At 40.0% G+C, this 17294-nt stretch overlaps 1 protein-coding gene across 1 annotated transcript in view; it reads left to right on the plus strand.

Annotated features, from left to right (window-relative positions):
* LAMA3 (laminin subunit alpha 3) overlaps positions 1–17294 on the plus strand; it is a 106085-nt gene that overhangs the window by 44516 nt on the left and 44275 nt on the right. The window contains exons 27-38 of the mRNA XM_065668132.1: positions 9–169; positions 2339–2447; positions 4441–4538; positions 6696–6861; positions 7271–7397; positions 7920–8059; positions 8437–8552; positions 9081–9292; positions 10101–10305; positions 12816–12960; positions 13736–13876; positions 14509–14673. Coding sequence (XP_065524204.1) covers positions 9–169; positions 2339–2447; positions 4441–4538; positions 6696–6861; positions 7271–7397; positions 7920–8059; positions 8437–8552; positions 9081–9292; positions 10101–10305; positions 12816–12960; positions 13736–13876; positions 14509–14673 — 1785 coding nt within the window. The remainder of the gene's footprint in view (positions 1–8; positions 170–2338; positions 2448–4440; positions 4539–6695; positions 6862–7270; positions 7398–7919; positions 8060–8436; positions 8553–9080; positions 9293–10100; positions 10306–12815; positions 12961–13735; positions 13877–14508; positions 14674–17294) is intronic.

Raw genomic sequence — 17294 nt, forward strand, 5'->3', positions numbered from 1 at the left:
TGACCTAGGTCAATTTACAGATGACCATAAATGTTCCTCAAGTTGGTCGCTATGTTCTGGTTTTTGAATATGCCAATGAGGATGATCAGTTATACACTGCTGAGGTGACAATACATAGTCCTGGACCTGTCACTGAAGGCAGAGTGAGGATATATAGTTGTAAATACAGGTAGGAATTTCTGAAGTAATCAATAAACGATTAAATAAGCATTTGGGATATAATTATACTCTCTCTATATTGTAATCTATTTTACTATGTAGACTGTTTGAATATTATAGGTTGATTTAAAAGCAAGTCCATGATTCTGTGGGTATAAATCTCTCTGTCTAATCGGGTCATTAAATATTGCTACTGCTTCAATGAAATGTTTTCCTATAAAAAGGTTTTTTCCTTTTTTTATGCACATTCATAAACCCTTATAAACTATTATTCCCTGAGTCCAGCAGAAAACATCAGTGCTGGCTGCAGAAGCCTGCACTGGTTTTATTTAGTTAAAAGTGTGTCCAAGGGCTTTGGCTATAAAAAATGTAGCAGCCAGTTTTACAAGAGGTCTCTGAAATTCCGAGTGTAGCCGTCATCTGGCTGTTAGGCTGTAGGCAAGGTCTTTCAGCTGAATGCTTCTTTATCCTTATTGACTACTGAGGTTACTGCAGATGTTTCTGCACAAGAGATTTTGTCTGTCCTGAGGAAGATTGACTTTAACACCTGAGCATTTCAGTGTATGACTCAGTTTAGGATTGTGATCCTGCAGATGCTTGTGCCCTTGGGAGATGCTACCCAGTGCTGGGAGACTACAGTCATGCATCTGTTTTTTCCATGAGCCAAGAGTTTGACAGATTGGAGGCTTGGGCTTAGGTTTGCATTCAGGGTGAAATTCCCCAATAAGAAAAATCGTTTTCATCAGCATGTTTGTGGTGCAGAGCAGAACTATGAGGAGAGATGACCTTGTGAGGTTATTGCTGGGGAAGGCTCTTATTTTTAGTCTGTTATATAACACTTTGAGCCCCAAATGACCTGCTATAAATCTTCTATTTTATTGGTATTTCCCTCCCACCCCCCAGCACATTTTGTGGGCTAATTTTGAGCATTCTTGTTGGTTCATCTGATACACTAAGGACTTGCTGATGAAAATGCAAGTAAAGCCCTTGCTACTTCAATGCAGCAATGCAGTAAATCCCTTCTGCAGCCATTGTGCTTGAAGCTAATGGTCACATTGCAAGTGAGTTGCTGTGTCATCTTTTCTAGAGCAGGAAGCTACATGTATCTTCTGTTCAAAAATAAATCAAGAAATGACATAGTGAGGTACATGCAGATGAAATTAATTTGTAGAATTAGGAATATATTGTTCCAGGCCTTCTGACAGCTCTACTGGGTAATCCCAATAAAACATCAAAAGAGAATAAAACACTGCAAGCTTCCAGCAAATCACAAATAAGGGACCTATATTTCTCTGTCCTTCAATGTCCTTAGCCCTGAGTTGACCTTATTTTTGAACTGTGCTCCAAATGAGAGTGAAATTTCCACATTCTCTGCTTAATAGAGAAGAAATAGAGAAGTGGTTATATGGTGGTTGCAGCTTCTCACCCATGGCATGCTGGCTGGCCTAGCTGAACAGAAGTGCAGAAGGAAGAAATTAGATCCTTCTCTTTAGCAAAAGGGAACTATTGCTACTTTTGGCAAGTTGCAGGGGTCATTCTCCCTGAACAAAACAGAGCTCAAAGGCTTTAGCAAGACTCTTCCTCTTAGTATGTATTTGTCTTTAACAAAGAAGTGCAGCCAGTCGAAGGTAGTCGGTAAAAGGGAAACCTATTTTTTTTTCACCTGTATTGGTGAGTATCCCAGTGTCCAGAATAGCTTCCTAAAATCAAGACTTGGACAGTTGCCATTGTGTGGGTGAGAGCTGCTGATCCAGATCCTAAGTGGCACGTGGCTGTAGTGGAAAAGAGCAGCTGGTGTGTGCTGGCACCTCAAGGGGTACGGCCCAGTCACAGAGTATTAGTTACACACCATGTTACACAGATAGCATGCATGTGTGTCTGTCCATATCCTACTTAAAGCAGTAGCTCAAACAGATATCTGAGCTGAGGTCTGGATGTTTGGGCTCTGAATAGGTCAGTCCACAAAGGACAAGCAGTATCTCTTATGTGGTACATCCCTCATTGCACTAGTGAGGATACTGCAGATTTACCACTGGCCAGATAGCTGTTACTCATGATGCAGCAGAACGGCTAGGCACCAGTGGTGAGGCTAGCCAAAAACTAGGCAGCTGAGCTAGGCAATAGCCTAAACAACATGGCAAAACCACAAGCTCATTTTTAATCCTGCTTTCTGTCTCAGTTTCCTTTGTCGCAGTGTTGTAGTTGACAACAGCAATCGCATTGCAGCCTATGACCTACTAGCAGATACAAAGATACATCTCAAGGCATCATCAATTAATTTTCTTCTGGTAAGTTTCCATTTTCTATTTTCTTATCCCTTTAGTACTTGTTAAGTACTTGTTCCCTGAGTGTAAAGTATTCCCTGAGGACAGAGAGATACTTCTTTTCCTATGTTCACATGCTATGTAGTAATGTGTGAAATGATGTATATTAGATGCTTGAAGATGTTTCTTTGTATTGAGGCAAACTTGCTAAGTTCCAAGTATAAACAGAAATTTGCCTTTCTTGGCAAGGGTTTTTCCTGCTCTCTCATGCTTTATTTCAGTTCCCTTCTCTCTTCTACATGTGCACTTTAAATGAAAAATCTTCTGGTAGCTTTTATACTTCATAATTTTTTTCCTTCGCTTTTTTTAAATCCTCCAAACCCCTGTAGGAGTTTCCTGGTCTCTTTCTTACAAAATTCAGGTACCAAATGGATTCATTTTGGGTAATAGATTCATTCATTAGTAGTATAACTTTTAAATACTTTGAATAAAAAGCCTTCACTGACCTCTTTTGGCCGCACCAGGAATGTGTTTTTCTGGACGCAGAATTTTCTTCTATGTTGTTTCTGTTTTCCATTCTAAAAAGGTGAGTTACACAGTTGGTTAAAATATTAGTTGCAACACAGCCATAAACTTAGGGTAGTTTCATGGAACTATTAGGATTAATAACTGATACATGCTTTCTTCATTTCATGAGGCAGTGTTCAGTGTGAACAAACACCATTTAGATTGTATGTTAGCTGCCTGCAGCTATTGCTGGGCTAACAAGATCCATATCCAAAAGATGGTATTATTAGTCTGTATCTCCACATGTGGAAGTTTCTAGTGGGAAGTCTTCTGGGGAAAAGAATAGCTTCAGGTATATAGCAAGGTCCTACACCTGGGTCAGAGCAATCCCAGGCACAGCTACAGGTTGGGCAAAGAAGAGATTCAGAGCAGCCCTGCAGAGAAGGACCTGGGGGTGTTGGTCAATGAGAAAATGAACATGAGCCGGCTTCAGTGTGCGCTCGCAGCCCAGAAAGCCAACCGTATCCTGGGCTGCATCAAAAGGAGCGTGACCAGCAGGTCGAAGGAGGTGATCCTGCCCCTCTGCTCTGCTCTTGTGAGACCTCACCTGGAGTATTGTGTGCAGTTCTGGTGTCCTCAACAGGAAAAGGACATGGAACTGTTGGAACAAGTCCAGAGGAGGACCACGAGGATGATCAGGGGGCTGGAGCACCTCCTGTATGAAGACAGACTGAGAAAGTTGGGGCTGTTCAGCCTGGAGAAGAGAAGGCTGCGTGGAGACCTCATAGTAGCCTTCCAGTATCTGAAGGGGGCCTATAGGGATGCTGGGGAGGGACTCTTCGTCAGGGACTGTAGTGACAGGACAAGGGGTAACGGGTTAAAACTTAAACAGGGGAGGTTTAGATTGGATATAAGGAGGAAGTTCTTTCCTGTTAGGGTGGTGAGGCACTGGAATCGGTTGCGCAGGGAAGTTGTGAATGCTCCATCCTTGGTGGTGTTCAAGGCCAGGTTGGATGACGTCTTGTGTGGGATGGTTTAGTGTGAGGTGTCCCTGTCCATGGCAGGGGGGTTGGAACTAGATGATTTTAAGTTCCTTTCCAACCCTAAGTATTCTAAGATTCTATGAGTTCTAAATCTACTGGGAGAAATATTGGTGTCACTGAAACTCACTTCTATGGACTTTGAGTGAGCAAGTGTTCATGTCTGCATTTCAGAAGGTCTAGGAATTGCCCCAGGGTCCAAAAGTCTCTCACATCAAGATGAGGGCTTTTCTCTTCTACATCTGTATGTCTTGCCTAGCTTCTGGCACTACAAGCTGGTCTTCTGTCATTCCCACTGCCAAACATAAATACTTAGGTTCTAATTTACTTAAAGTAAGTCCATGACAGAGCATGGCTTTGGGCTCAGGCTTCCTCATGCTAAAATTAGACTTCATCATTCCCATTTTGTCTTGGCCCTGTTATTTATTTATTATATTATTATTTAATTGTGCCTTGTCCTTATTTTTCAGCACAAGGTTTGTATTGTACCAGCTGAAGAATTTTCTCCAGAATATGTGGCTCCTAAAGTACAGTGCATAGCTGCTTACAGGAGTACCCATGATGCAAGGTAACGTGCTTGGTTTTATCATTTGTATTTTCTGAAGATGACTTTGAAAGGCAGACCAAATGGAATTTTAATTCTTTTGAATTATCCTTTGCTGAGTGACTCACAAGTTATATGTAGGCCACTTTTGCAATGTAGCATTTGTAAAAATGCTGAAGTGTTAGTATTAATCTGCTTTGTGCAGGATTTTGTTAAGAATAGCCTCTCCCTGGCCCATCTGAACTACCGAGTGCTGACACATTAGAAAACACTGGCACATACACTTTCATAGGCTGTGCATTTTGATAGGTGTCCAAGCTGGAGAAATATTGCTACTTTGGTGACCTGAAATGCTTACTGCTCCTTCTGGAGTTTAATTCTGCACATTATTGCTCCAGCTGTTCTGAAATGGCTTTAATTTGTCATTAGCTAGGGCCTGTGACTGCCCTTTCAGGCACCAATCCACCACCTCAACTTGGCAGCATCAAGCTAACCTTCTCCTCCATTACACTTGTATAGGACCCATAATTAGAATGTTCATCTACAGCTTGGTTGACACAACGTGATGGCTCTTCTCTTGCTGCCAAGATACGAACCTGAATTTTCACTTCCCAAGTAGTCAGGTTTGGGTTCTGCAGAGCACTTGGTCTGCCCTGTTGAAGCTCTTCCCCTTTCCACATGTTTTGTTCTTTGTGCCAGAAAGGAATTATCACTGCAGCTTTCGAATTAGGGAGACCCACATTTACTTTCCTGTTGCACTCCACAGGATGTCCCTCGTGATACTGCTCCTATAGCTTTCTTCCTACTGATCTGGCAATGGGAAGTAAACGTCATTTGCAGGACTTCAGAGACAGAAAGAGCTGGTGACTAGGTCTAATAGTTTTCCAGACAGTAGCTTCTAATATAATGGTTGAATTGAAACAGAAAGCAGAAAAATTTGGGTAGTAAATTAGATAAAAGCATGTGACTGCACTTTGCTTCCAAGCATGCATAGCACTGAATTGCAGCTTTAGTTCTCCTGCTTGGAGCATTACAACTGAGTGCAAGCAGCTTTATAAGACTGGATACTTGTCCTTGCACCAAAGGTATTTTGCATTTCTGGGCATTCATATTCTGAATTGAATGGGGGAAAGGCTGGACAAAACCTGGCATTTAAAATAAAGCAAATGTAGAAATTTTTACATTTTACTTTTGTTTTGTGATGTGGGTTGTGTTTGTAATCTCTTGTTATAATTGCATAGTTCACTGTGTCTTTTATGTTCTGTTATTAGGACCATTGTGCTGGTTGTCACATTTTTGCTTTCCTGGAAGTGTTTTGTATTCACCAAGTTGAAAGATGCAGCCTCTTGGCTCAGCTGAACAGTGCTATAAGCAGATGCCGCGTGTGATTTCTCACACAGGCCTGGCAAATATATCTCAGTTCTGGCCCTGAAACATGCTTGTCATTCCATTTCTGGGCCTGTCTTGAGCAAAGATTAATCATTGTCTATTGAGTACTTATGAGAAGTGAACAAATACTAGCAGGAAACCACCCCCTCTCCCCCCTGAAAAAATGTTTTCGCCTGCAGTCTTGGAAAATACTTCTCTCAGTCAAGTTCTTCAGAATCAAATATACCAAGGAAGAAATAGTCAAACCCAGTAGTGAATGAATGAGGATGCTTTCAAGGATCACTGTTATTTTTTTTTTTTGGCTCCAATTGTACAAATATTTGAGGGTATACTTAACTTCTAAGTACTTAAGTCCCATTGACTTCAGTGGGGAAACTTGCATGTTTAAAAGATACACCTATGTAAATACTTGTAGAACTGAGAATTCAGTATTAGTACAGATTCTGGTGAATGTAACTAACTGGATTAACTGAAATCTATTTTGCTTTTTTAACACTCTTGGTTCTCTTAGTTTTCATCTTCCTTAGCAAACTCTTTCAATTGAAATTCTTCGGTCTGTTGAAATTTTGAGTGAATAAAATCAGTTAATATATATTTTCATTTTTGAAAGTTAAATCCATATCTCTTATCTTCATTTACTTTCTGATCATTTACATAAAATCTAAAGAGTAACAGGGGTTGATAATTGCATTATTAATTGTAATACAGTATAATATGTCGACTGCTTTTCCTTTTATGATGCTTAAGAAATTTTCCTGGGTCCTACAGTAATGACTATAATTCTGTGTTTAGTGCAACATGCATACCCTCAGTGTATGAAACTCCACCAGCAGCTTTGGTTTTGAATGCGTTGAAAGATGGGAACACTTCTGACGTACAGAGATATATACTCTACGATCCACTGAGTGCCCCTTTACCTTCTGGCTCAGTTAATGGAGTCACCTTGACACCGTTACAGGTATCTTGTATTTTGAAAACTTCATTTCCTAAGTCACGAAGTATGTTCTTCACAAGGCTAAGCAGATGAAACACCTTAAAAGAATCAAAACTGAATTATGTGATATGATCAAAATGTAGCAGACTGAGTAAGCCAGGAAGACAATACACAGAAAGGGAAACAAAAATGCCAGCTTCTTTCTAAACTGCACAGTAGTTTCACAGACTGCAGAAGAACATTGGGTGTGCTTGGCATGCAAACAGATAGCAGCATGCAGTTGTAATGCCATACTCTTTGAAGATGTTTAACTTGCTTAGAGATGCTAAGCCTCCCCTCTTTCATTGCAGGTAGGTGGCACAGAGCACAGCTCGTAAACCCAGGAATATTTAATGAAACAAATACACTATCAGAGCTGTTCTTGTTTCTGCAGAACCAGATTACCTTGAATGGCAGAGTGCCCCATGTGGGCAGATATGTATTTGTGGTACATTTTTATCAGCCAGCACACCCAGTGTTCTCTGTGCAAGTGCGTGTGGATGTGGGACATGTGTGGTCAGGTAAGCATCCGAATTTGATCTAACGCCTTTCCTTTCTCAATGTTTTGGCATGTGGAGCTGTGGTGGGCTGACCCTGGTCGGTGCCCACCAAAACTACTCTGTCACTTCCCTCTTCAGCTGGACAGGGGAGAGAAAATACAACAAAAGGCTGTGGGATGTAAGCACAGGAAGAGACCACTCACCAATTACTGTCATGGGTGAAACAGACTTGACACAGTCGGCGCCACAGGCTGCAGGAGAGTCTCTGCTCCAGTGCCTGAAGCACCTCCTGCCCTTCTTCCTCACTGACCTGGGTGTCTGCAGGGCTGTTTCTCCCATACATTCATACTCCTCTCTTCAGCTGCAGTTGCCGTTGCACAAGCAACATTTTCCCCCCTTCTAAAATATTTTATCAGAAAGATGTTACCACCATCCTCCATTAGACATAGAGGAAGCTTCTAGCTGCTTCTCAAGGAAGCCACCCCTGTAGCCCCCCCACTACCAAAACCTTGCTAGACAAATCCAGCATGTTTTTTCTTCTAGGTTCCTTCAGTGCTTCATTCTGCCCTCACACCTCTGGCTGTCGGGATCAGGTGATTGCAGAAAACCAAATTGAGCTTGACATTTCTGAACCTGAGATCTCTGTTACAGTGATGATACCTGATGGAAGAATGCTGGTTCTGGTATGTTTATTACATAAATGTGCTTGGAGACGTTGTTCTCAGTTTCACCATTCATTTAGAGATAGATGCAAAGATGAAAGCCAAAAAGAAAGATTTTTCTTTAATGTTGTGTTCCAGATTTTTAGGATTATGTGCACTGTTTCTGTTTTACTTTAAAGCTTTAAGATACTGTACATGTTTTTGTTTACACTGCTTATAGCATCACAACTCTGGGGGGAAGATAAGCATATATTCCTATTTTTTTTTAAGTTAAAATGTTACGGGCTTTGAGAAAATCCAGAATGCATAATGAAGCAACATTTAAATATATAAATACCTTAGGTTCTGTCTTTTGCTTTTCTCAGAAATGTACAATTTAGCTTTCTTGTTGTTTTAAGGAAAAAGTCTTAGTTGTTCCAGCAGACACCTACAGTTACAAAATTCTTGACAAAAAGACAGTGGACAAGTCACATGATTTTATCAACCAATGTGGAGGAAACAGTTTTTATATTGAGTAAGCACTGCTTTCTAAAAACCTGAACGTTGACACCAGCTAGGAATTAATGTTACTTGTACTCTGTATTAAAGACACCTATAAAATCCCAATCGCTGCACTACATTAAAATGCTTTTCATGGCTTATGCTGGCTCACTAAATTTCCATGAGTCATTTTTCCATGACTTTCTATTGTAAATGAAATGTAAAGGTAGGGCTTTATTGCTCATGGTACAAAAGACGTAGATGTATGTCATCTTTCTCTCTTTGGTATTTCCATCTTTGGCATTCGGTATTTTGCTTGGCATGTCTGAACTAATTGTATGACTAATATGCACTTTCTTTAAAAAAAAATACCTCTTACCTGCAGATTCAAAGCCATTCACCACTAATTTAATAAGTATATTCTTGCACGTGTACTGATGCCATCCTTATGTTAAAGAACTTTTTGAAGACAGAACCCTAATTTACTGAACCACTGCAAAGCACCCACATAACAATTCCCGAGTGCCGGTACTTACATGCTTTATATTTCAATTTTAAATAGCCCAGAAGGATCATCGGCCTTCTGTAGGGACTCTGTGAGATCACTAGTGGCTTTCTACAACAATGGAGCCCTGCCATGTGATTGCCATAGTGCAGGTGCTGTGAGCCCTACTTGCAGCCCCGTGGGAGGACAGTGTATTTGCAGACCTAATGTCATCGGTCGTCGGTGCAGCCAGTGCCAAACTGGCTACTATGGATTCCCATTCTGCAAGTGTAAGTACAAGCTTAGCCTTATTCAGCACCTGACCCAATTCTCTGATTTATTCAATTCTCTGGTTTTATTGCATTTTATGTCACTTTTCTTTACAGGACTTGATTCTAAGAGAGGCTGGTTGAGCCGGTCTTAGATTTAGCATAGCATAATTTTCAGTTTGAGGCAGAAATGAAGTTCTCATTCCCTTAAAGCACACCTAGTTCATGATGGTCTGTGCCTTCACATGTGCTGTTTGATCAGGTGTACAGGGCTACAATTAAACTGGTTAAAACCCATATCGCCACTCTCAGTCACATGGATTTTTCTGCACTGACTGCTAAATCATCTCCAAGTTATTCCTGTTGTATCCCAGTTTACACCGTATCTGTCTTCCATAGATAATCAGTGATATAGCATTCCTAATTCCTCGTATTCTGATGTAATTTTTATAAACATTAGCAGATTTATAGATCAGTCCTCAGCTGCCTTCCCAGATATTACACTTGATGTTTATAAATGTTGTCTTGTAAAAGTGGTGCCCTTAACACCAAAACTGTTTGTCATTTAATCCTTGGCAGTTTGGGGAAGTCATTAATAATGTCTGCAGCGAAGTTAAGCAAACAGCCTGTGGAAAAGAGCCAGGCACTAAAGTTAATCTTTAAAACTACTGTTACAGTCACATAGTTGGTTTCCATGACCCTGAGCTTAGAACTAGTGGAAGAGAGAAACATAAATGTTGTGTGTGTTTGTTTCATATCCGAGTTCAGTAAAAGCTGATTGTTGTACGTTGAGATGTGATTGATTCGTAGAACATTTTCTCTGACCTAGCATGCAACTGCGGGCAGCGTCTTTGTGATGACATGACTGGTAAATGCATTTGCCCTCCGCGAACTGTGAAACCAAAATGTGAAGTGTGCAAGAAAAATTACTTCAGCTACCACCCTCTTGCTGGCTGCGAGAGTTGCAACTGTTCAGAAAGAGGAATCGTTAATGTGGCAAGCCCAGAATGTGAAAAGAACAACGGGCAGTGCACGTAAGTTTAGGATACGTGTGTCATAAACAGGGCTCAAGTGGTTTGTTTTACTGTCCTTTTCAGGTATTTTGAGGGGATGTGGGAAACCTTGATAATGGTCAGTAGGGATTTAAGCAGTGCTTAGCAATAATGAGGAGTCCTGTTTCAAGGACCTGCAATGTTTTAGTGGAAACTTGGTTTTGCAGGTGTCTAATGGTGGGATTTGGGGTTCCTGGGCTTGCATTCTGTTTGCCAGTGACTTGCCGTGTCACTCCCAGGAAGTCACCAAATCTCTGTCCAGCTCATATAACTTATCCAATGTCAGTAGCAGACTTCAGGTCAGAGCTCATGACTTCTGGATGCACATGTCGTTTTTAATGGTATACATTAGTTCCCAGTTTCTTAAAACTTCACAGTAGACCTTCCACAGTTTGAGGTCTGGGTTTAAGTCTAATGGTGCTTTTAAGTACTGTAAAGCTTGAATGTTTGTAACAAATTTTGAGAAACTTTGATGATAGGTGCAGTTTGTATGGAATATATGGTTCAGCTGGAGTCATAGGTGGTAATTCCCCTTAAAATTGCACTTTCTGTATGACATGATTATTTTTCTGTAACTCAGCATGCTGAGATGAGGATAAATTCTTTATTCTCTTATTTACATCTAAAATTGGTATAGCATACAGCCACAACCATAAGGAATGACCTTAAGTTCAAATGCTGTCATACTGGTATAGTTGAACATTTAGTTCCTTGGAGGGATTGAGTCCTTGAATAGCCAGTACAAATACTTGATAGCAAGTAGGCTGTGTAAGGCCAGGAGTGCTTCAGTTTGATTGGTTCTGCTATGTCACGCTCCTAATGAAGAGAAATTTGTCCTTTGTACTCTGCCATTAAGCCTGTAATATCATAGAGAATGTATTATATAGAGACATATAGATAGAGAACATTAATTTTCAGAGAATGATCATATTACTTCCCAAATTTAATTTTTTTCCGAAGTCTGTCCTTTTCATATGAAGTGAATAGTGGCCATATCCCAAGAACAAAACAGGATTCTCTTTTCATATTTAGAAGTTGGGGTTCAGTATTAAAAGGTAGCGTATTCTGTCTCTCCTGGTGCACTCTCAATCTGATTAGTTTCTGCCTTGATTTTCCCCATAGAATACAAAATAAAAATCAAAATGAATACTATGCAAAAATAAATCAAATAAATCATTCAATCAAATAACTTTATTGAAAGGTCTCAGCACATTTGTACTTGAGTAAAATGGAGGATAATTTTGCAGAAATAGTCACATTTTTCCATTTCAGTGAAAAGCTGTATCGGCTCATTATAACGGTGATACTTTTCACATGCAGCCTAATTGGAAATATCAAAGAAATGACAGCAAAATTTGACATTTAGCAAGTACTTTAAGACTGATTGCTGAAAGATATGTCTAACTACTACATTCTGATTAATACTTCCGTGGATTACATGAAGTTCGGAATCCCCATCCAGCACCAGTTATCCATGTATAGGGGTAATATATTCAGAGAGACTTTGAGAAACCTCATCCATTGTTTTATGAATTCATGTAATATATGAAAGCAATTACTCGAATGTAGTCTACCTTGGCCTCATACTTTTAACTGTTTATTTCCACTAAAATCACTCTGTTAGTGCACATACGAATTCGATGCTGAGAACCAAAAGAGACTCCTTCAACTTGCTGACACTTCTAAAAATCATCTTATCACAAGTAAAATGTGAAGATGTGGAGGGTGATAATGGATCCTTACTCTCTTGAAACCCGGTTTCTTGGGGCTGGTACACATAGTTTACCAGCATAAACAGGAGGAAGAGGGATCATCAGATCTACCTTTCACTAGCTTTATCAGACTGTACAAGTTTGCTGTAGAAGTAGGATGAAGTACCTGCTGCCACAGAAAGACGTCCTCTCTTATCTCAACCCCTGTTCATAGTTTGGTGTTGGTTTTTGCATCTGCTGTACTTCACCTAAACAAATTCAAGGTCTTCAGCCATCATTGTGAGCAAAGTGGATTTTATCCTTTGTGAACTGTTGTAAAGTAAACTGAGCCTTTTGGCAGGTCGAAGCCCCCATAATTATTCATATATCTGGGATTGTTCACTTTTTTCTTAGCAGGTGAGTGCCTTGAGTAATGCCCAGTCACATCCTCCAGCTATAAATCTTCCAGTTCTGGTTATCCAAGTTGAACATCCATGGTTCACACTTTGATGTATAGAGAGTAGTTCTGCACTGAATAGCTGCAGAATTTCATTGTGAGCATTTATAGCCTTCAAAATCAAACCCATTCCTAATCAGTTCCATGTTGTTTTAAAATGTCTCACTGTGAAAATCTGAGAACAGTACTAACCTGCTGCTGTTTCTCTGTGGAAATTATAAAGTTGTGCCATAGCCATGCCAGCGCTTCAAAGATCCCCCAGCCTTTTGTTTTAATCTTCTCACCCTTGCTCTGTTCCTGCTTCCCTTGTTTACTCCCTCCTCTGTGTTTGTTTGTTGATAAAGGTGCAAACCAGGAATAAAAGGACGGCAGTGTGATCAGTGTGCTCCTGGAACTTACGGTTTCCCAGACTGCAGGCCATGTAACTGTAACAGGGATGGAACAGAACCAGATGTTTGTGATCCCCAGACAGGAATTTGTCTCTGCAAGGTCAGATAAATCATATTACTTCTGCATTCTCAAGCATCATTTGCACATCAGTGACTATTTCGTATTTAATGAGGTGAATGAAGTGAATTTATCATCAAGCTTTCAGTAAAAATTAAATGCAGCTGTACAAAATTACCACACCTTGCAGCATGTGCAGATTATCATGGTAGCAGTTAAATGCCATTTTTAATGAGTTTAGTATCTACCAGTTGAATGGGTGGTGTTAGGCTTTGCGGGATGTTACAGAACTGCGGAGTAGATGTCCTTTGATTCACTGAAGCAATCTGTACTCTGCACAGATCTGCTTTGTGCATCTGCATCTCGGCTTTTGGATGTTAACCAGGTCCCATGCTTTTTTTAGCCATAGTATGTCAGTTGACATTTCACCACATCATTATGTCCAGGAAATCCTCTTTTGTTCTGATCTGCATAATTAAATGTGATAAATGTAAACGTTCGCAAGTGACCTTTTATATTGTAGGTTTCGAAAAGCCAGCAGGAGGGTTTTGGCAGGGAAGTTACCAGCTGTCTCTGACTAATATTTATTACTCAGTGGCTCACTTTATAAACTGGAAAGCTCCTAAGATAGTCTTCAAGAAGTCAGTTTAATTTGCATTTGGAGCATGGTGTATTCAAGACAATGGCACATTTTCATTCATGTTTCCTTATATTTAAATATTCTTTCAGAAGATTTGGTTTGTGTGCAGAAACTTTTGGGGCCCTCACCAAAACCAGAAGGAATGTCCTGAGGTTTTTTTCAATTATACCTTAACAGGAGAATGTTGAAGGTGCAGAATGTGATTCTTGCCGGCCAGGATCCTTTTATCTGGACCCTTCTAATCCCAGGGGATGCACCTCTTGCTTTTGTTTTGGAGCAACCAACAACTGTCGCAGCACAAATCATCGTAGAACCAAGGTGTATCCAATAGTTGGTTTTTTTTCTTTGCTACCATGAACCTACATTTATTCTATTAAGGAAATGCCAGATTTCTTCCAAAATTGAAAATACGTTTTATTAGTTTCTAAGGATGAGAAATATTCTGCAATCAATAGTGCAGATTTAGTGCAGCCTTGTTAAGACTTAATGTAGTCTGTGAGTGCCTTTCAGCAGAAATGGCCCTTTCCACCTGTTTGCTTACAGTTCAGTAGCTGAACTGAAGTTGAGCTGAACTTCTATTGCTTTATCTTCAGGCACTAGTTCTTCATTGAAGTCAATGGTCTCCTTCAAGGATGCTTTGATAAGCATATTTCATTTTTAATGTCTATATGTTAGATGCATTTTGAAACCTAAGAAATGTTTGGCAGGTTCTAGAGGTGGCAGACCAAATACTTGCATCCCAAGTAGCTTTGGCACATTTGTCCCACTTCCATTGTCTTTTGAGTTCCTTGCAACATCTGTTGCTCAAAGACTTTAGGCTGGCCCTGAAAGGGTTGAATTTCATGCTAAGGGAATTATAGAGGCTAAAAAATTTTATCTCATTACGTGATGCTGGTAAAGTTTAATAAGGCATGAAACAAGCTTTTATTTCCTTTATGTATTTTTGTTAGTTTGTGGACATGAGGAACTGGAGCTTGGAGGCAGTGGATGAAAATACTGATATTCCAGTCACTTTCAATCCAGTCAGTAACAGTGTAGTGGCTGATGTTCAAGAACTGCCTGCTTCAGTGCATAGTTTGCACTGGAAAGCACCGCCATCTTACCTGGGAGAGAAGGTAAATGACACCTGACTTACCTGGTTTTATAACATGTATTCATTTTTTCTAGCATCATTGATAGAGTCTCACTGCTTTTTTTAGATATGTTTTTCACTCTTCCCTCATGATATTCTTACATCTCTTACCTGTCATGCCAGGAATCACAACGTTTTACTTCTGAATACAAAGTTAAAATTATAACCAGTAATAGAGAATTAGTCATCTTGCTTGGTGCCAGGGAAGTGTTTGTGTGAACAGCATGTTCAGGAGCTATGGTTCAGAGAGCTGGTACCTTCAGCTGCTTTTCTGAAACCCAGAACATGTAGAGCTTACCAATGTGCCCAAGTATCCTTTACACTCCCTGAAGTACCTCCTGGGCAGATTTCCAAAGGAATAAAATGTGATTATGTGCTCCGTGTATGCAAAAAACCCAACCTTTTGCTTTTGAAGTGTCACTTGGGAAGAACAACACCTGGTTTTCTAACCTTTTTGTTCTTGGAACTGCTTGCTCCTCTTTCTACTCATGCATCGGAGCAGTCTTTTGCTCACAGTTAATACCTATTGGCATTTCAGCCTGGGGATCGCACTGACAGGGGGACTTTGCTAGTGGGGGCTTGCAGGCCCAGAGCCCCAGGTTCTCCCTGTTTGAAACTCTTAGCAGTGTCAATAGTAGCTAGCCAGTTGTAGGACACACAGGCTTTTCAGATGCAACCCTATGTCACACAGATGAACACAAAGGGAATAGACACCACAGCATTAAATATGGTACAACTTTTGCAGTTCTCCTTAATCATAATTTTAAAGACTAGAGCAGTGTTTTTCATCCTGCTGCCCTGCACTCAGAGGTACATATCTCTCGAGAGCACAGCATGTTTAGTTAGGGTGCTTTTTGTTAATGTAATAGATGTTCTTGTTTCAATGTCTACAAGTCAGTTTTCAAAGAAATTTCACGATAAAGCATATGTTATCTACTATAGAGTTAAACCAAAATGATTTTGTTGTTCCCATAGCACAATACAAAGCAGGCAATAACTCTTTTTAAACAGAGCTATTAAGAACATTGCTGTGAGGTTTGTGTTGCATGTCGCAGTACCTAACTATGCATGCCATGACTTGCTTTCATGTACAGTGACAACACTGTAAATAAAATCGTTCTGGTTTTGTTCCTGCTTTTACTGTACACTGGGTGTAAGTGTATATTATAGCACAGGCAATACTGCAGTAGTGAAAGTGTCCCCCCTCACCCTAAATGCTATCTTGCTGCTAGTTTTACAAGCTCGTAAATTTACCAATTAGTCACATTATTATCGTATTCTGAGATGTCAGGCTTTGGTCTACTTCTAGTGATAGCACCTCTTTCAGAAAATGTGAACAAGACCAGTCCACATCCTATGGTGAGGGTATAAATACTGCTTTCCATTATCTTAAACCTTTTAATTAGTTCCACTGAGCATTAATATTTAGCAGAGTATAATTTCTTTCCTCTTTCTATCTTTCGTTTACCAGGTTAAAGGGGGTTCAAATGTATAATCTATAGCAGTGCAGAATCTAACAGTCACTGAGAAATTCAGATCACATTACCCCCATATTCTGCTCTTTTCTATTTTAACATTCTATTTAATAGAGAACTCTTAATGTTAGCAAATAAATACTGTGCATCTAGAAGGTAGTTTATAATGCAAATATTTTCCCATTTAAAAAATTAAATGAAAAAGCAGGAACATAACAGCCTTTCATATGGTGCAGTCCTAAAGTGTGAGTTAAACTGGACATTAAAGCTCTAACCTGAGTTTTCTTATATTTTTGGGAAAAACATACAAAGTAAAAATGTATATACATTTGTTTTCGCAGTTGTTTTAGGTTGGTAAAATATAGTCAACATTCTAAATGATGCTTTTGAAAATGCAATTGGCTGAAGATAATAGGATTAATTATGGCCTTGTTATCCAAAGAACAAGTTTAGTACTGAGATGCATGTATTTTGTTTGTAATTCATCAAAGTATATGGAAAGGGGTAGGCTGAAGGCTGATGCTTACCTGTAGAGCACCAAAACCTGACAGAGCAGTTCTTCCTCCCATGTCAAAACCAAGCATAAGCTATAAAGGGCAAACAGCAAGGGTTGCAAAACAAAGTAGTAAATCTGTGGCAAAACACCTGATTTCCCCTAGTGCCCACAAACCTTCTTTCTAGGCTTCTAAGCGGTGCCTGGAGCTTCCTTTCCTTTCAATATGTTTTGAACCGAGTCACTCATACACAACCCAGGGAAGCTGTTTGTCAGATGATTCAAACATACTTAACTCAGTCTTTGTTCTGGGCAGCAGTGTATGTATTTGATTGTGTTTGAGGCTGCCTGTGGTCACCTGTAGTTGAGCCAGAAGTGTGGTTTCAGTTCAACCTACAGCATCGTCTGTTTACAACAACAGAGCTGGTACCAGCTGATACGAGTAGAAGTCCCATTCCACAGAGGTGAAGAAAAGGTTTCCTGGTTAGATTTACGTTTGTAGTAAGTCTAGAAAATGTGGCCTATGAAAGCCACATCTAAAATGCTTAGTCTGACTTCTCCTTTTTTCTCCATGGCTTTTCAAGGCTCTCACTACCGCTCCTGTTGTCAGTGTGATATCTTCCTTTGATGAGCCAA

This window comes from Lathamus discolor, chromosome 2 (genome assembly GCF_037157495.1).
Source record: "Lathamus discolor isolate bLatDis1 chromosome 2, bLatDis1.hap1, whole genome shotgun sequence".
Lineage (NCBI taxonomy): Eukaryota > Metazoa > Chordata > Aves > Psittaciformes > Psittacidae > Lathamus > Lathamus discolor.